This window comes from Solanum lycopersicum, chromosome 4 (assembly GCF_036512215.1).
Source record: "Solanum lycopersicum chromosome 4, SLM_r2.1".
Classification (NCBI taxonomy): Eukaryota; Viridiplantae; Streptophyta; class Magnoliopsida; order Solanales; family Solanaceae; genus Solanum; species Solanum lycopersicum.
This window is the reverse complement of record NC_090803.1, coordinates 61,385,651-61,404,681: the sequence shown is the minus strand read 5'-3', so window position 1 is coordinate 61,404,681 and position 19,031 is coordinate 61,385,651. Positions and strand designations below refer to the sequence as shown.

At 33.5% G+C, this 19,031-nt stretch overlaps 3 protein-coding genes across 3 annotated transcripts; all 3 read left to right on the top strand.

Annotated features, from left to right (window-relative positions):
* The first annotated feature begins 381 nt into the window (after nucleotides 1-381).
* Nucleotides 382-8,538, top strand: LOC101245055 (putative DNA/RNA binding domain-containing protein). Its single transcript, NM_001347174.1, has 7 exons — nucleotides 382-403; nucleotides 708-792; nucleotides 4,438-5,965; nucleotides 6,058-6,360; nucleotides 7,021-7,206; nucleotides 7,299-7,450; nucleotides 7,802-8,538. The coding sequence occupies exons 3-7, from the start codon at nucleotides 4,474-4,476 to the stop codon at nucleotides 8,255-8,257; spliced, it is 2,589 nt and encodes an 862-aa protein (NP_001334103.1). The 5' UTR covers nucleotides 382-403; nucleotides 708-792; nucleotides 4,438-4,473; the 3' UTR covers nucleotides 8,258-8,538.
* A 1,583-nt stretch (nucleotides 8,539-10,121) lies between these two features.
* LOC101245356 (ribosomal protein L7Ae/L30e/S12e/Gadd45 family protein) lies at nucleotides 10,122-11,851 on the top strand. Its single transcript, NM_001347172.1, has 4 exons — nucleotides 10,122-10,344; nucleotides 10,446-10,547; nucleotides 11,396-11,464; nucleotides 11,571-11,851. The coding sequence occupies exons 1-4, from the start codon at nucleotides 10,215-10,217 to the stop codon at nucleotides 11,609-11,611; spliced, it is 342 nt and encodes a 113-aa protein (NP_001334101.1). The 5' UTR covers nucleotides 10,122-10,214; the 3' UTR covers nucleotides 11,612-11,851.
* A 5,522-nt stretch (nucleotides 11,852-17,373) lies between these two features.
* Nucleotides 17,374-18,181, top strand: LOC101261025 (uncharacterized). The gene has a single exon (XM_004238464.5). It carries the CDS (start codon nucleotides 17,416-17,418, stop codon nucleotides 18,022-18,024), a length of 609 nt encoding a protein of 202 aa, XP_004238512.2. The 5' UTR covers nucleotides 17,374-17,415; the 3' UTR covers nucleotides 18,025-18,181.
* The last annotated feature ends 850 nt before the right edge of the window (nucleotides 18,182-19,031 follow it).

Below are 19,031 nucleotides of genomic sequence, written 5' to 3'. Positions count from 1 at the left end.
TACAGGACACAATTAAATCAAAAGGTGATTATAACAATTAATTTGATTTATTAATTTGTCATTATATACAATTTTCTCATAATTTTATACTCATTGTTGTCGGATTATCAATTAATCTTTTCTTTTTAAAAAACAAAGCCTTGACAATATAATTAAAGACACGATTGCCAAACGTTTAGCCTTGAAATAGTGAAATAGTTTTCAAAATAGCTAGATTTATAAAAATTATAAACATCGGTAATTATAAACTCGTATTGTGCGGATAGATTTATAAAAGAATTATATTATTTTTCAATATGACTTAAAAAATGACATTAATGCACTTCCCCTCAAATTGAGAGACTATAAGGCCACGACCCGAAAGACCCGATTCGTCCATTGGCAGTAGCAGCAACAGACAGAGGTTAACAAATCTTATCTACTTTCTCTCTCGCTTTAAGCATTCGATAAATTTCACAGCTTCTCCATAAATTAAAACCCTAGAAATTCTCTTCATCTCAAGCCATTAGCATTTTACAAATCCAATTTTCTTCCGAAAGAACAGTTTTTCTTGGTGTCATTTTTATATAAATTATATACGTGTATTGATATAAATATATATATAATTAACAGATCAATATAATTTAGGAATACTGTATTGTTTTGCTTAGATTTGTATTAATTTGTTTCTGATTCTAACAATTGTGTGCTTTTGTTTCTGGGATTAGGGTTTCTCTCGTTTCTGTTTTGGAACTAGGGTTTTCACCATCTTTTTGGTTGAAAGTTTTGGTGTCCAAGTGACTATTTGCACTGGTAAGTACCCTTTTCATTAATTGTCTGAATTTTTTATATTTTCACTTTCTTGAATAGAAAATGTTGAAACGTTGGGGCGGCGGCTGGGTAGGAGCTAAGATTTTTTTTTTTTTTTAGTTTAAAGTTTTGCAATTGGGTTAAAATTAGAAGTAAGAAAGACATGGGGATTAATATATTTGAGTTTTAAAGTTAAAGATACTGTTCTCTTGCAATTTTTTTATTTGGAAGACTGAGATCTAGCTACTTTATATTGGACTTGTGATTGGCATTATGGTTTCTTTATGGATTATTTTGTTCATAGCTCTAGTAAGTTCCACCAAGTAGTTGTCTTCTTAAGATGCCTATACGTTATGTTGGATTTACATTTTTTGAGTGCATATGTTCAGTGAATAGCAATGCTTTGACGGATTAAACCTTATATTGCCTTATCTTTCTTCTTAGCCCTATATATTTGGCTACCACTTATATAGGCGCGGAAAGCACTTAACACTCTCTCTCTGCATGAGAGAAGCTTGTGCTATTATTTAAATATGAGGATCTCAGCTGAATATAATATTGAAAAATGTTGCAGCAAGGGTGTTGTCCAATGGTCAATGAAGTGGGTTGAGCACCATGAGGTCTCAGGTTCCAATCCCAGTAGGGATAAGACACTAGGTGATTTCTGCCCATATGTTCTAGCCTTGGTGGATAGAGTTACCTAGAAGTGGTGGTAGGTTATCCTGTGGAATATCCAGACACCATAATTATCCAAAAAAATATATTGAAAAATGTCGATAGCTAACATAAAAGATGAAACAACATACAACAAACATAGAGAATGATTAAAAAAGAAGCAACAATTAACATATCACAGCAATGACATACCCGGTATAATCACAAAAAGTTCCTAGCTTTGATATTTTTTGCGAGGTTCAGTATGTCCATTAGTATAAATATTTGCGAGGAGTCTTTTCCCATAAAAAACAACTTCTTTGCATGTAACCGGTATTATCTATGCATGTCAAGTTTAGATTTCATCTTGCAGGGTGGTCTTTATTTTGTGTTGGAATGGAAAGATAAATAGGGGATGAAGATTGTGTTTGATTGGGCATCACCATATGAGTGGTTAATAGTAAGGTCTAGAAGTATTAGGAAGGCATAGGATAGATCTAACCAACAATATCTGATAGAAATTTTTACTATATAGAGGTGCAAGACCAAATCTCTGAAGGTTGTTCTATTTATCATGGGTTTAAATCTACCTGAGATGATGTTGAGAACTTGATGATTTAGTTGGCGTGTGTGCATCTTACCATCCCCACACCCCACTTGTGGGGTTATACTGGATATATCGTTATAGTTGGCGTGTGGACATTAATTTTGATGATATTTGAAGTTAAGTTTGCTTCAATTTCATATGTGACCTGAGCTTCAAGCAAAGAAGGTCGTAACCTCGGGCGGTCGCAAAGTCAACGTTCTTACCGTGAACTAGGCAAGCACCTAGATGTTAATTCTTAAGCCTTAGCCCGAAATTCTTATTTATTCATCAGAGTTCCAAGCCTGTAAGCACAACTGCATATTTCCGAGCTCGAGGTTGCGCCCACTCCGCATGCGTTCTGGTTCAGGAACTATAGAACACCCTTTCCTTCCTGATATCCAAAGGAGAGTGGAGCTTCAACACCGGATGTCCTTCTATTTTATCGGGATGAACTGCCTTGTATCAAAAATGGAGTTGGGTAAAGCAAACTTTCTCCTTGGAGGAGCACGGGTTTACTCAAGTAGAACCAGGTTGCCTCCTTGATTCTGTGATCGAAAACAAATAGTGGGTCATGCTGGTATGATAAGAAAGGGTATTTGGAAATTGAAATGATGTCTGGACATGCATTTCAATTGGAAAAATGGTGAAATCTTATGAGGGAAATATTATTTTCTTACTTGGTAAGTTGTTAGAACCAGCCACTTCAAGTTGAAGTGAAAAATTGGCTATGTTTTAACTAGCCCTAAAGCTATTTTCTAACTGAGAATTCTAAATTGTGACTGAACGAGTACTCTAAAGGATTGGTACATGTATGAAAGAGTACACCATACTTTTCTTGAGTGTATTGTAGCAGCCATTGTGATTATGAAATGTGAGCTTTATGAAAAGAACTATTAAGGGATTAGGACATGTACGAAAGAATGCACCAGCATTGTTCTTAAATGTTTTGAGGAAACCATTTTGAAAGAGCAAGTGCATGGTAGAGAGGAACACATAGATCAGATAGGACTGACTAAAAGGAAAGAGTATTTCACTGACAATCCTTTATGAATAGACATATTCTTGATAAGTAGTGGTTGATGTTTGGGAATGATAGAAATCCATAGAAGAACTGGTATGAAGAGGGTAACATTAAATATGACTGGAAAATCTTTTAGAGAAATTGCTAAATAGCCAAATCTTTGTTTCTGTTGGCTGCCTCATGCATTTTAACCGGTAACCTGGTGGTCACATAGAATGAGGTGCATGGTTTCTGGAGAAAAAAAAGGCTGATGTAGGGTTGTTAGATTGGCTGGAATCTCTCTTCATTTGTGATGCATGTAAATAGTTGCAGCATCCAGTCAATTTGTGGATACGGACTTGGACAATCTAGAGGACAGGTTGAGAGTGAAGATATTCGTGCTCTTAGCAGCTTCGTATTCCGAAGTCTATGTAAGTGAAAAGTCTTTTTTTGCCTTTGGGTAGTAGGAAAGAGAATGCAAAGATGCCGAGGAGTTGCATTTTTCACTTCGTATTTAACATATGAAGCATTTTCTACATTTGAAAATTTGAGAGACGGAAACGATAATGATGGTGGTTCATGTGCAAGGAATATGAAGAAATTGGAACCACTTTCTGTTGCATTATAAGAGTTGTCTTACAGCTACGGCCCCTAGTGTTTGATGTTTTGACATCATGTAGGTGTTATCTAGAACAGGGGCAGTGCTAGCACCTGAAGCAATTACATAGATAGAAGGTACAGGAAACTTCCAAAGTGTGGAAGTAAGCATTAAGACGGTTGTCTTATGGATACTAGGAGTTACCTGAATTGACAAGATGTTAGTAATAAGAAAATTCTTAGTGTTCCATATGTATTTTTGTGTTACAAGGAGTATATACCTTTTCTTATTAAGATTGGCAATTGCCGAGCCGTGAACTATATTAGTTTTTTTCTTGGTCATCAGTATTTGAGATCTTGGCAAAATTTTATTAAAGAATTTAATGAAGAGTATTTCAAGTTATAAATGATGGCTTTTTACTCACCAATCTTTCATATATAGTCCTGTATTCAAGGAGAAACTCATCCAAATACAACTTTAACTTCCAAATACTCTTTTCCAACTTCAACTGAATATTGCTCAAACTCCTATTATATATTTTAGCACTGGCTTGGTGTGCAATGTCTGAGTATATTTTGTTTTTTTAAGAAAAAAGAGAACACAATAAAGAAAGTCTCGTCCACGACAAATATGCATTTTTTTGAAACCCGTCATGTATAGTTGAAATTTCTATAGAGGTGAGTACTAATCTCTGCTAGTGTTAAAAAAAGAAAGAGGAAAAGATCTGCATATAAGGATTTTGTCTTTTCTTGATTTTGAGATTCATTCAGGTCTCTTTTTTCAAGTTTTATATGTCCATGTGACTTTCAGGTTTGTCTAAGTGATTTTTTTCACTTGGCGGCTAAGATGTCGGACTACCCTGTGCTTGATAATCGTCCAATTAATAAATGGAAAGTAGCAGAATTAAGGGATGAGCTTAAGAGGAGGAACTTAACGACAAAAGGTTTGAAGGATGATCTGGTTAGACGATTAAATGAAGCTATCTGCATAGAAATGGAAGCTGCTGCAGTTAAAGAGAGTAAGGATGATGATCGTGACATTGATCCTGCCAGTGGTCTTGAAGATACTGAACCCGAGCCTGATCCTGTTAAATTGGTTGATGATGTTCTGGAGCATCCCCCAATTGAAGTCACTCATGGTTCTGAACATATTACTGATGCTACATGTGGTCTTGAAGAAGCTCAACCAAATAGCAATCCTGATATATTGGTTGATAACGTTCAGAAGCAAAAACAAGATGAATTTAACAGTATTGACAGTGATGTTGCTAGGGCCACCACCAAGAATTGTCTTGTTGGAATAGACCAGAACAAAGTCATGGATGAGGTTGCAACTGGAGGTAATGATGATGTTCTGAAGCATCACCAAAATGAAGTTAACGAAATTGATGGTGATGCCAGTGCTAGCACCAAGAATGCTCTTGTTGAAATAGACCAGAATAAAGTCTTGGATGAGGTTGCAACTGGAGATACTGCTGCTGGAGAATCAGACCGTTTGGAGGCACCGGTTGGTAGCACTAGTGTTATAAATGAGATTGCATCTAATAAGGAACACAAGGTTATTGATTCTTCTCAGGATGATTATGTTGCTGATGGGGTATCTGAAGTCTGGGATGGTTCTATTCCAGTCAGTAGCACTAGACAGGATGTTGAGGATATGAAAATTTCATCTTATGAGGGAGTGCTTGAGGACAACCTTAGGGGACAAGAAAATGATGTGGAGGTAACCCCAGTAACATCAGAGGAAGCATTGAAAAACCACAGCATTAAGTTGGATAATGAGGGTCTGAAACTCTCAGACATGGATGCTGAGCCAGATATGTCCAATCCAGCCACTCAGGTATATGAGGTCAACCCTAATTTAGGGTCTCAAGTAAAATCTGACTCATTTTCTACTGATACTTTGACCATTAATGAAAATAAAGATTTAAATGATAATTTGAATGCTGATAATGTCAAATTAGAAACTGAAGTTGTTAGGCAAGAGATGGAGCTGCAGTCATCCAGCAAAGACCTATCAGGTGTTGGTAGCTCTCATCCATTGGATGGTCAGATGCCACATGAGATGCAGGGTCTTGTTGGAGAAACTGATGATGACAAATCTTCAGATGTGAAATTTAGCATGAAAAATGACAATGCAGATCAGGTTTCTGTTGACGTTTCCAAGGTAGAGCATGATTTCGAGAGTAAGACTCCAAATAATAGTGAGCAACCCGATATACAGTTTGAAAAAGCTAGAACTTTAGGTGATGTTGAAGAGCCTAGTTTGTCACCCATGAAAATTGAGGCATCTGCGGAAGATACACACGATCTTGCTGTTTCTGGTGATGATAGAAAAGGTATGGAAGCACCTCCTTCCACTAAAAATGACTGTTCCTTCTTTCCTAAGACCGGTTCTTCCAGATCTTATGTGTTGTTTCTTTGCTTGCAGATTTTAGCAAGATAGCCGATGTAGTGGATGGTGAGAATATGGAAAAGATTAACTTGGATCAGTCTTCTGCTGATGATTCCATGGAGGAGGATGTAGTAGAGACAAAACATGTGGATTTTGATCATATTTCTAAGAAAGAGAATGACAAGACTGATGAGTTTATTACGGGAATGACAGAAGAGCCCAAAGTTCGACCAAGTGGTTCTTCTGATGCAATGCAGCTAGACATTCCTTCTGAGAAGGTTGCGTCTCAAGAAACTAAAGATAAGTCTCTTGCTTTGTCAGAGAAGAGAAAGTTTCAAGGTACTCATGTCTTTTCTTTAATTGTCTCTCTTTCCCTCCTTTTTTTGCAGTAAATTCTCCCCTCCTGTTCTACACATGTTTATTGATCACTTCTTTTTTACTTTTACAATTTTATTATTAGGATTTGTTGCTTCCTTATCAGAAAATAATATTAGAGTTAGCTGTTCATTGCTTATGTATTCTTTGAAATGTTTTCGTGAAGCTTTAAATGGTGAAACTTTTGTATATTTTATATGGTGAAGTCCAGATTGTTTTTTTTTGAACATCGGTAAAGTTGGTGAAGTCCAGATTGTTAGTATGTTTATTAGTTCTGTTTTTCTTGTGAATGCTCAAACATTTGATTGGACCGCATGTTTTACTAGAATATTGCCACAAAAAATTGCCTTTTTTTTCATTGTTAAAGTTGAAGCTCACAACTGGAAAGCAGCTAAGGTTGTGCTTACTAGGTTGTGCTTACTAGAGTGTGTGTCTGTATAATGAAATTTCTGATACCAATGGCAGGTATTAGAATCTTCTTGCAATGTGGGATATGAAGCCCTCTCTATTTACATCAACTTTGGATAATTATAGTGATAATGGCGAATAAGAATACGACTTATTCTTTTCTTATTCTATAATTTGGTTTCTTAAGATTTTTGACTTCTTTTGGATTCTTTGTAGATGAAGCAGGAGGTGGGAGTAAAGAGCCTGCAAAAAGGCAGCGTAGATGGAACACTGAGAAGACTGCTGAACCCCAAAATTCTAGTATTGCTTTAACAAAGAAGGTTGTTCAGCCCACTCCTATCAAACCCATCCTTGGCAGGACTAACTCTACAGTTGGTGGGGATTCACCCAAGGAGCGCTTTGGTGAGTCTTTGTTTTCTTGGTAATGCATGAGTTTCAAATGCAACAGTAGCAGCACAACTATAATTACTTCTAATGTTCTGTTAATATTCCAGTACCAAAGTCTTCAAAAACAGCCACTACTTCTCTCAAAATTGAGAATTTCTTGCGGCCTTTTACGCTGAAAGCTGTGCAAGAGCTCCTTGCAAGGACTGGTGAAGTCTGCAGTTTCTGGATGGACCAGATAAAGACCCATTGCTATGTCACGGTACAATCTTGCTCTGATCTCCTACTGCATTTCATGCTCATCGAGTTTCTCCATCTTAAATTATACTTGCTACTCTTAGGAAAGGGCAGGGTTGGGGGACAGTTGTCATTGGGATGGGCATTATTTGAAACCTTGATGCTGCACCAGTTGGCCCAAGTCCCTCTGGTCGATTTGTCATAACATACCTTGTTATTTTGCATCATTGCCTTACAGAGATTGCATTCCCAAATATTAATGTGTTGTATGATTTGGCTTCTTGGCAATCCTCTCTTGAACTTATTAGAAAAGTCTATATTGTGTTTCCTTCCGTAATGGTTCAGCGTAATTAATTGCTACGTGTTCTCTTAACAGTATTCTTCGGTAGAAGAAGCCACAGAGACCAGAAACGCGGTGTACAATCTCCAATGGCCACCAAATGGTGGTCGTCTCCTGGTTGCAGATTTTGTTGATCCTCAACAGGTGCAAACCAAGATAGAGGGTCGGGAACCTGCTTCTCCACCGAAAGTTACCAGTCCTGCTGTGCCTGCTTCATCCTTTGTTCAAACACCACCTGCTCAGCAGCAGGGTCGCAAACAACAAGCTGAGTTGGAACATTCACTCACACGCCAGCCACCTCCTGCTCCTCCTAGTGCTCCTCCAACAAAAGAGATGCTGCCTTCACCTGTTGCTGATAAAAATGATCCCCCTATTGTTACTTTGGATGACCTCTTCAGAAAGACCAAAGTCACTCCCCGTATCTATTATTTACCGCTGACAGATGAAGAAGTTGCTAAAAAGCTTGCCATTAGGGGAAATGCTAAGCCTTGAGATATTAGGTAAATAAAGGGGCATGTTAGATGGATCTGTAGAGTGGTGTTCTAGTGTAATGCTGAAAACTGCAAGTTTGCCCGCATGAAGAAGTTGCAGTCTAATTTGTAGGCGAGTAGTGAGTTTCTTGAGGCTCGTTGAGACTTTCCTTTCTTTTCTATTTTTGGTTTGTTACTGTTTGCAGACTTTGGTTGCTACTAGGTGCAAGTCTTAACTGTATTTTGCTTTGGTTTGAAGATACTTCTGAATGTGCAGATTATAAAGAATCTGTGTTAGTCTGACTTCTTTCTTTATCCAGATTTTTGGAGAAGTATTTGAATATTAATCATCTGAGTTATGAGATATATTATGTAAGTGGTATCAATGTGCTGAAGCTGTAACTGCCATTTACTATCTGTTTTGTTTTCTACTGATTAACTCCTTGGTGTGCGACACTTTAAAACAACCTTAATAGCATTTGTATTTTTGCAAAACCCATCTGATGAAAAACCATTCTAGTGGAAATCTTGTTTTTAATCTGCCATTTTCCGTTTATAATATGTTTAAAGTATCATCAAAGCTAATTTATCAACAGTCATGACCCCAAGAAAATTATTTGAATTCATTATATATTTAACCAGACTGTAAATTTGTCTAAGGTTATTATATGTATATTCATCAATATGGGTTAGGTCCAGATTAATTCATAATTCAACAGGGTTTGAACTATGATTTTTGAAGTCCATTTGAAAATGAACCTTTATGTCCAACAAGATCATTATCTTGTATGTTGTCTCTGATATATTTGTATAAATGACAATGATTTTAGATTGAAGTCATATAATCAAATTTTCAATTGAAGTTGCACTATCAGAGAAAATTTGAATTTCTTCTTTCATTTTATTTTCATGCATCTTTCTTTCTATCCATAGATCGGTTTCGCGCAGATAAATTTTTACCGGAGAAGATTGGTTCCCCTTGAGGTATGTCCTTCCGGTGGGTTGTTCCTTTATCTGTCTTTTTCGTTCAGTGCCCCCGCTGCGTCAGTAGAATCATTCTCAACCTGTTCTTCTTAGCCTAACCGTCATTCGTGGAAGTAAATTATTCAAAAATTCTCCTTTCTAGACCTGACATCATGTCATCACTTTTTCAAATACAAGAAAGTTGGACTAGTGATTAGATCAAGTATCTCAAGCTCCGTCTCAAACTCAGCCAAAGGAGCACATCTAGTTGAAAGACTCTCATTCTTATTTTATATATAGGAGAGAGGCGTTCTCATACCCTGATATCACTTTGTGGTAACTTAGAACAGAAGAAAGCCTCTTTAGGATGGTTCCGTCCTAACTAAACCAAGTCACTAGTTATTATAGAAGACTCAAGCATACTTCCCTATACTTCTCCTAAGTGACATCCAACTTGAATTTAGAGTGTTCTTTTAAACGTTGAGAGAAAGGGACCCACAGACAAACCATCAAAGATAGATTTATCTTTGAATCGATCAATTGTTCCAACTCCATCATCGAATGAGATTAAGCGCGCCTTTCAAAGACTGATAAAAAATGTCTTCCTTCAACGAACCCTTATACACTTCTATTATTAAGATTTGTTTTATTTGAGAGTTTTGAGACTTGATTAGCAATCATTAACACCTACCATGTAATAATATACAAACATTTTAAAATTGAAACAAAAATTATAAGATTATTTTTTAAAAAATAATGAGCTAGCCCGACATAACTAAGGTTCATTAAAACGTTTTTAGAATTCAAAACCCATTTAAATTAGCAGGAATGTATGTATCCGCCCGGCCCATATGAACTTTGAACCTCAAAATCATAAATTTTCTATCAACAAATAGTGGCCCATGAAGAAACCCTAATCTCATATAATAACTAGTAATACAATTGCAGCCTCCCTCTTCCCTGTTTTTCCCCTTCCCCCTTTCCCCTTAGTTTCACAGATCTTTGTGTAATCAAGAATGGTGACTACCGGGAAGAAATCGAAGAGGACTCATGAGAGCATTAACAACAGATTGGCTCTCGTAATGAAGAGTGGAAAGTACACTCTTGGTTACAAGACTGTTCTCAAGACTCTCAGGACCTCAAAAGGTTGCTTTTTTTTATTTTATTTTCTTTCTTCTTTTCAATTGCCCTTTTTGTTACATTTTTTTTCTGGCGTTTTTGGGTTTAATGTATGATGGGTTTTGCAGGGAAGTTGATATTGATATCAAACAACTGCCCACCTTTGAGGAAATCTGAGATTGAGTATTATGCTATGCTCGCTAAAGTTGGTGTTCACCATTTCAATGGAAGTAAGTCCATTTTCAATGATTTTTGTTAATTGTAATCAAGTTCTAGCATTTGGATTGATTTGTATTGGCATTGATTTTGTACCATGTTAGTTGATGAAAAATCTGATATTTTTGTTTTGTTTTTAAGTTCATTAGATTCCACTTTATTTGATATGCTATAAATTTGTTTAAATAGTCATGCCAGCCTCCCCAGACGCCATTTCTGGGACTATATAGTGCCCATACGCAAGTGAAGGTACTGAGACAGTCTGAGATCTGCTCATGTATTTGTGTTCAATATCATGGACAAGTGGAAGTGCCGAACCCCTTTTTTGCTTAAACATGAATTTTAAGTTGGGAATGATTGTAGCAGATAAGACCGGTTAATGACTAGTAACTGAGATTTCATCTTCGTGAGTTCGTCAAGATCATAAGCTTTCATTTCATTTTTTTCACTTGAAATAGTAATTTTAGCATGTCCTTGCATTTCATTATGCACATTTGAAATTTAAGTCATTTCCCTTAAGGTTTATCTGCAACATAGGACTGCTAGGTTTTATTTGTCAGTTGTTTGTTAATATATATTAAACATCATTTCTACTATAAGTCATTCCCAACATATCTGTTTTTGAGTATATATTGCATATCAGTTTATGGTTGTTTGTGTGATGCTAAGTCCCTTGTGCTGTATTCTTTCATTTTCTTTTGGATGGTTACAATATAACTTCTGTCGGTATATTGAGTTCCTGTTTGTTCTGTTGGAAATTTTTTCGAGGAACCTTCTTTGTGACTTTTGTCTTTGACTAGAACGAGTATTTTCACAACTATCTAATGTATGTGTTCTTTTCCCCTTGCTATTTTGTGTGCAGACAATGTTGATCTTGGTACAGCATGTGGAAAGTTCCACCGTGTGTCATGCCTGAGCATCATTGACCCAGGTAAAGTGTATTTGAGATTATTCATTGTAGTTTTGTAAAATCTTATAATGGGTACTAAAGGGTAAGCACACAGTTTGACTGACTTGTGGAAATGGTGATGTTTCAGGTGATTCCGACATTATCAAGTCTCTGCCTGGAGATCAGTAAGAGTTGATGATCTAGTAGTCATTCTCTTTAAACAATTTAGAAAATGTTTTGCGGGGCTGCTCTAAACCATTTTACTGATGTTGAGAGAATCTGTAGTATCTTTTTGTTCTTTGTGTTTTGGAGTTATACTGAGATTCTAGAGTATTTTGGTATTATCTAGTTTTGTTGGTTTTATCATTTCTCCATATGTTTGTTGAGGCCAAATACATTATGATTTATTCATAGATCAATTTTCCTTGATAATTTTGCTTATCTGAATGAGTTCACTAGCTGATATACAATTTTGTTGAGCCAAGTCTCTCTGCCCCACAAAGGTACGGGAAAGTATTAGTGCACCTCTCACCTTCTCCGTACTCCACTTGTGAGATTATATTGGTATGTTGTTTTATGAGTTATCGTCTTGTTAACTGCATCTGTCTAGCTTGCAACTATTTGAAGCTCATACTCGATGATGTTTGTACTATGAGCTTATTTATGGTTATATTTGTATGCATGTCATATGTTGCTAGTTTCCATTAGACCCCTCACCTGTTATGTGCCAATCATGTTCATCACTGATTACTTCCCTAACCGTGCTTCATCTTCTCCTTCGTTTTTAACAATCCATGAAAAAGAAAGCTGATTCAATAAAGCCATAGTAAATCAATATTGTGTGTCTGAGAGGGCTTGCCCTGTAGAAGATTTAACGGAATGAACCATGTGGATATCATTGTGATCATAGACCCTGACCCTATTCTCTAGTGCCCAAAATGTTGTATTTGCAGCGTCTGCCATGTTTCATCGACTATGTTATCAAGTTCTGGAGATGTAGAAGTATCTGCCATGGAATTTCCAAATCGAATTTGTGTCATATGTTGGTAGTATTCAAGTCCTGTTTGCTGATAAAATCTTTAGTTCAAATGTATAATGTGTTTAAAGGTGAAAATGATATTAGTATTATCTTTTCACTGTCCATTAGACTCGGATCGTCTCACTCAACCCAACTGTGAAGCCCGGTTTCATATTTGAGTGAGACGATTCAAGTCTAATGGACAGTATACTGGATGGACTCTCACAGATTTCCACTGGGCTTTCATTTTTTCGAAAGAGTGTTGTTGTTGGTTTAAGTAATGATCACTCAAATAACATTTAAGTGAGTCAATAATTTTTTCATTAATTAACTTAAGGTTCCTTCGACATTTTCAAATGTAACCCAATTTGGCATCCCTAGAATTGGCAATTTTTTCATAGTTGTGTTATTTCATGTCATTTATGACTGTTGATAACCGGTGCCAAATTTCCATATTCCAAGTTTAGTGCCAGATAACCCGTTAGGTTAGGTCTCTGACTAGATAATTGCAATATAAATATTACTTCCTCCAGAATTAGAGTAATATTAGTTATCTTTTCTATAGTTAATCCCGTCAATTAGTTATTTACGTAACTCATCCAATTAGTTAATTAGCTATTATCACTTAAATTAGTTTGTATTTTGGTTGAAACCTTACAACACCTAGCTAGCAGCTCATGGACTTTTTTGATTGCTTATGATTACTTTAGTCATAAAGAGCCTTTTTTTAAAAAATAAATTAATTAATTAATAGACCCCCAAAAAGAAAAGAAAAAATGTGGACTAATGCTGAAATGTGTTGGGATTAAAATTAAGAGGTCGTTTGACGTGAGAGATAAGAAAATTGTGATGACATAATTTTTTTATATCTCGTTTGGTTGTCATGTTTGGGATGACTTATCCCATCATTCTTTTATTATAATGATGACATAGTTATTCTATATAAATGGTGGGATAAATTAATTCAGGATAGCTAACCTTGAAATAATTAATCCTGAGATAATTTATTCCCAACTAAACAATCCGTAGTAGCTTTATTTGGCTTATATTGAAGGTGATCATCTTTGTTGCAATCTCGTCGTAGATTATTAAATTATTAACTTGAAAAAAAATCAATTAATTAAATAATCCTCTTTTCCAAGTTTAGTGCCAGATAATCCGTTCAAGTCTCTGACTAGAATATTTTATGTATTACCTCCTCCAAAATTGGAGTAATACAATCAATCTTTTTTTATAATAATCTATCTTTTATAATGACATTTCATTATGAAAATTAGTCTACAACAGTCTAAAAAGAGAATAAATTTTAGAGAATAAACAAAAGTGAAACTATCACGAAACACAGCTACAACGAAATAATATGATAGTTGAAATATAAGAAACATCATAATAATGAGAAAATAAAAAGATAAAGAAATTACAAATACGATAACACACCTCTATCTTATGTAAGTCTCCCACAACCTCCTATTTAAATTCATGTTATCGATAAACTGAAACCCTATTCTCATTTGCTATTTAATCACCTCCATCAGAATTTCAATACATACATAAATATTTTTTGAACCTAATCTTAATAGGATCATTTTGTCATTTTCTCATCCATGGAACTTGCATTTTATTTTTTTTTAAAAAAATTAATACCCTAATGATTGTTTGCTTATGATTTAAATTAATCATAAAGAACTTTTCTGAAGAGACAAAAAACGGAAAATTAAAGAAAAGCTGTCGAGTTCAGCTGAAATGTGTGTTGGAATTAATTAAAAGAATGATAAAAGGGGTTCTTTTCTTTTGTGAATAATTTATATTGAAACTAATATAATAGTATATTGGGATTAAATAGTAACAAAATTATTTAGTACTTTTTTTTATTGATAGATGATTGGTTCATCATAAACAATGATTTATAAGAATATAACACATGATCAATTTTGGATTTGAAAAAAAAAATATTTTCAATTTAAATCTCAACCTTTTTACAAGACGAGTTTTGGGAAAGAAGGAAAACCTCATTTATTGGTTTATGAGATTAACAGTTTCGAAATTAATATCCTATGTAAATTGTGATATAAATATAAGGAAAAATATATATAATAACAAATTATTAATTTAAATTAAATGCTATAATCATTGTTTGAATTAATTGTATTTTGTAGCAAATTGTTGTCATTCGCCTCTCTCACTGAAATTTTGTTCGTCAGTCTCTTCCTCATCTCTCTCACTTTATACAAATACAAATGTATAAATTGTATTTTTATTTGTATAAACGAAAGAAAACTGTATGTACACATGTAAATACATGTATCTCCATCCTATACACTTTTGTCTTTCTCGCTTTAGACAATCACAGAGCATACAAAATACAATTATAATTTATGAAGCGAGAGAGAGAGAGAGATTTGATAAACAAACGTTTTATTTCGATTCAATTGTATACAAATTCAAATTTTATTCAGATATACAAACACATAAAATTAAATTGAGAGGCTGCCAACGATTTATTACTAATTATTAACTAATAGATTTATAGGATGTAATATAATATGTTAAACATATATAGGGATTATTTTTTCCTTATACAAACGAGAGGCTGACAACAATTTGAATAAATGGTCTGCCAACAAAATTATACAAATCTCAAGAGAAGTCAACGAGTTATACAATTTGATGTTCCATAGCAAAATATAAAATTTACTATAAAACGCAATTATACAAACTCTAAATATAACTTACAAATATAATTTTTATATTTCCTACCTATAAAAGTTGCTCTTAAAAATAATATCTCAAGTATAACTTTGATCAAAATATAATCAAACAAAAAATAAAATAAATTTACATTTTATATCAAAATTTATTCTCTCTTACTTGGCGGATAGTTACGGCACTGTTTTGGAACAATCTTTGTTGAGTGAGTTGGGAAATAAATTTAAAAATATAAAATAATAATTGTACATTTTTAAATACTGAAAATAAAATTACTTCAAAATAAAATAAAATTATCCGATCTGGCATAAATACATATAAAGGTGATCAATGATACAAAAATTTCATATATCGACAATCTATATAGTTTTTAATTTTTTCTTCTTCTCAATATATATATATATATACTTTTCATATTATATTTTTTGAAAATTTAAATTAAAAGAATATTTTCATATGATGTTACACGTAATCTGAGAAATAAATGAACAATATTCGATATTTTCCATTTGCCATCTAATGTGTGCACGAACAAAACCTTTCAGACCATCAGATATTCAGCACCTCACTGCAGTTCTTTTTTGTATCATTTATGAGAATAACATGCACATACTTTCAAAGTATTATTTTTCTCGGACTAATTTAAATTAATCGAAACTCAAAAGAGCAAAGTAAAAGGATGACTGTAGAAGTAGTTAGGGTCCTACAATAAGGCCAAGAAGGTGTTTGTACACGTGCCAACCACGTGTAAACCTACATGGCTAGGTGTACACTGACATGCCACCTAAATCAACCCATTCTGCCAAATATATAAAACCATATATTATTAGTAATGCTTATTTGGCCACGGATGAAAAACATATACTCCTTTCGTTTCAAAAAGGATGATACAATTTGATTTGGAACGAAGTTTAAGAAAAGAAAGAAAACTTTTTAATTTTGTGGTTCTAAATTAAAGTTATGTCAAATGTACCAATTATGTCCTTTAATCTTGTGATTTTAAACATGTTACCTGGTTACCAAAAAAGGAAAACAATCTTTTTTTTAAATAAATGAAAAAAGGAAATAGGATTTTTTTTAAACGGAGGGAGTATATACTTCTAACTCTGTTTAAAAAGAATGATATCATTTAATTTAAATGGAGTTTAAAAAAATAAAAAAGATCTTTTAATTTTGTAATTCTAAATTAAAGATATATCAAATGTATAAAAATATCCCTTAACATGTCATCATTTGATTTAAATGGAGTTTAAAAAAATAAAAAAAATGTATTTAAAATTATAAAATTAATAAATATTTTAGAATATTTAATATATATTTAATTTTAAATTATAAAATTCAATTTTTTTAACTTTATATCTGATTAAAATAAGTCAAACAAATTAATAATAATAATATTTTTTTTCTTTTGAATTTCATATTTTTTATGTCTTCATTCTTCTTACTTTTTAAAAATATTTTAAAAAAATAGTCCTAAAGTAGTACTACTCCCATGCTAGAACTACACTATCATCAATCATTGACATCTCATTATAAAAGTTAAAAATTAGCAGTTCCAAGATATTTTCCAAACTTTTTTTATTAAATTATCTACTAAGGTTGTTTTGCTAGAACTCCCCTTATTTTTCTATTTTATTATTATTAGACTATAAAGTGAATACAAGTGTACATTTTTAATTTCAGATACTCCTTTTTTTATATTATGTAAGGGAAATAAGATTTAAGGTTAGTGATATCATTATATTTCCAAATGTCTATTAATAAAATCTTTGACTTATGACTAAATTCTTTTTTCTAATTAAAAATATCAAATTCATAAACTTATTTTATTAGTAGTAAACTTACTTTAATTTCAATTGTCAAGTAATTCAATAACCTGATAATTTTAGTCATCCTTATCTGTTAAATGAGTAGGATGGTAAGTAAATATTATCACATGAATTTAGCTTACATTAAACTAAACCTTTTTTTTTAATCTTTTTTCTTAAATTGGAATATTGAAACCCTTTAAATAGTAAGTTTTGTTATTTACCTCGAGTAAATTATGGTATTAGGTGCTAAATTTTAGTTTTGTATTTTTTTTTTTAAAAAAAATTAAATCTCTTAAAATGAATAACCCAATCCCCGCAGATTGTATGAACAAAGTATTAGCTGTCACTGCCAAATTAAAATCTCTGTTTTCCCTTTCTTCAATATATTCTTTCTCTTTACCCCACCCCTACCCCTACCCCCTACCCCACCTACCTATATATACCCCACTCTTGTTCACATGTTTTCTCCATTCACTCATGCCATGCAAAAGCACTCACAAATGGAGAAATCAAAATCAAAATCGATTGTTGAAGGTGTAGAATTGATTTTCGATTCGAAATTGGGAACGTATGGGTGGTTCAGCTGCACCAGCAGCGGCGGAGAAGGCGTTTTTGGATTGAGGAGAGAGAAGAAGAAAGTGAAAATTGAGAGGGAATATCCGCCGCCGATCCCAGGTCTTGTGAAGACGGAGAATGTTCCGTCTTCACAAATGCCCTGGGTGATGAAGAGGTATCATACCTCCGATGGGCGATTGATTATCAAAGAGGAGAAAGTGAAGCGATTTGAGTATTTCGAGACTCACCGAACTGAAGGAAGGTTGATGCTGAATCTCATTCCGTTAAACGACGACGCTGGTGATTCAGACGATGATAACGATGCTGCTGCTGATGGAGGCGATGTGGTTGAAAAGGATGAGATTGATCGGACGGCGCCGGAGGAGGGTGAATCGGCATTGGTTAATGGTGGTGGTGCGGTGATCGGCGGCGGCGGAAGCGGAGGAGTGAAGTGTTCGAGTTTGTGTACGTTTGGTGTGGCGGCGCCGGCGATAAGGCCAGTTCATACATAACCAAAACTTTTCTTCTTATGAGAAATCGATGGGATTTTCCATATATTTGAGGCTTTTTTTTAGGTTTTAAATTATTTTTATTTATTTAGAAAAAGTTTTGTTGGCATTTTATTGAATTTTAAATTATTTTTTGAATGTCAATTTATTTTTTGTTTAATTTTAGTGATCCCTTTGTGCTGCATTTCTAATGTTTTTATATTATACGTGCGTATTGTGTGCTTCTTTTTTTTTTTACAAAAAAATTCTTTTTAAGGATTTTATTGTTCTCAGCTAAGGATGTTTGGTAAATGTGATATATTGAGTTTAATATTATTTTTGGGTTAATGTATTAGCTAATCTATGAATATTGATGAAGGTATGAAATAATCAAATGATTATTTTTGTTTATTCCATCATGCGTGCTATCTCATACAAAAAAATAAAATAAAAATAATATTTGATGTGATAACTTCATTATTAATCTTTAATTCCAGAGTTTATATTTGTTACCCAACAATTAAACATTTTTTTTTCAGAATTCAGAAAAAGACTTTCGTAACCAAATACACTCTACGCTAACATCAACCTAATCTTATCGAGTATTGGACTATGTATCGTATAATTTAAATTTTAAGAGTCAAATGATTAAGTTTGATCGTAAATTTAGAAGTAAAATAGATTCATTTAAATTTTGAAAATTAAATTTCGTTCAAAAGTCAAACACTACAGTTTATCTATGTGATATTGTTGGAATTTCGAGAGTCAAATAATATAAGTTTGACTATAAATTTGAACACAAACTATTCAAGCTATTTAAAATCAAATTTACAAAATTATAATCAAAGATAAATTTATTTAAATTTTGAAATTTAAAAAATGCACTAGTATAGCAACAAAAAGTGCGTGAAATAATCTAAAACTGTAATATCTAAATTTAAATTTACGTTACAAAATTTTATATTAAAAGATAAAACACTCGTTCCAGTTCCTTCTCATGCATGGCTGTGTCGTACCTGTAATTGTTTTTC

Bases quoted from the DNA above. Each gene is read 5' to 3' on its own strand.
- LOC101245055 (NM_001347174.1), top strand. From the start codon at position 4,474: ATGTCGGACTACCCTGTGCTTGATAATCGTCCAATTAATAAATGGAAA. The intron at 6,361-7,020 runs GTACTCATGTCT...GATTCTTTGTAG, and splicing joins AGAGAAGAGAAAGTTTCAAG to ATGAAGCAGGAGGTGGGAGT. The intron at 7,451-7,801 runs GTACAATCTTGC...TTCTCTTAACAG, and splicing joins AGACCCATTGCTATGTCACG to TATTCTTCGGTAGAAGAAGC.
- LOC101245356 (NM_001347172.1), top strand. From the start codon at position 10,215: ATGGTGACTACCGGGAAGAAATCGAAGAGGACTCATGAGAGCATTAAC. The intron at 10,345-10,445 runs GTTGCTTTTTTT...TGGGTTTTGCAG, and splicing joins GACTCTCAGGACCTCAAAAG to GGAAGTTGATATTGATATCA. The intron at 10,548-11,395 runs GTAAGTCCATTT...TTTTGTGTGCAG, and splicing joins TGTTCACCATTTCAATGGAA to ACAATGTTGATCTTGGTACA.
- LOC101261025 (XM_004238464.5), top strand. From the start codon at position 17,416: ATGTTTTCTCCATTCACTCATGCCATGCAAAAGCACTCACAAATGGAG.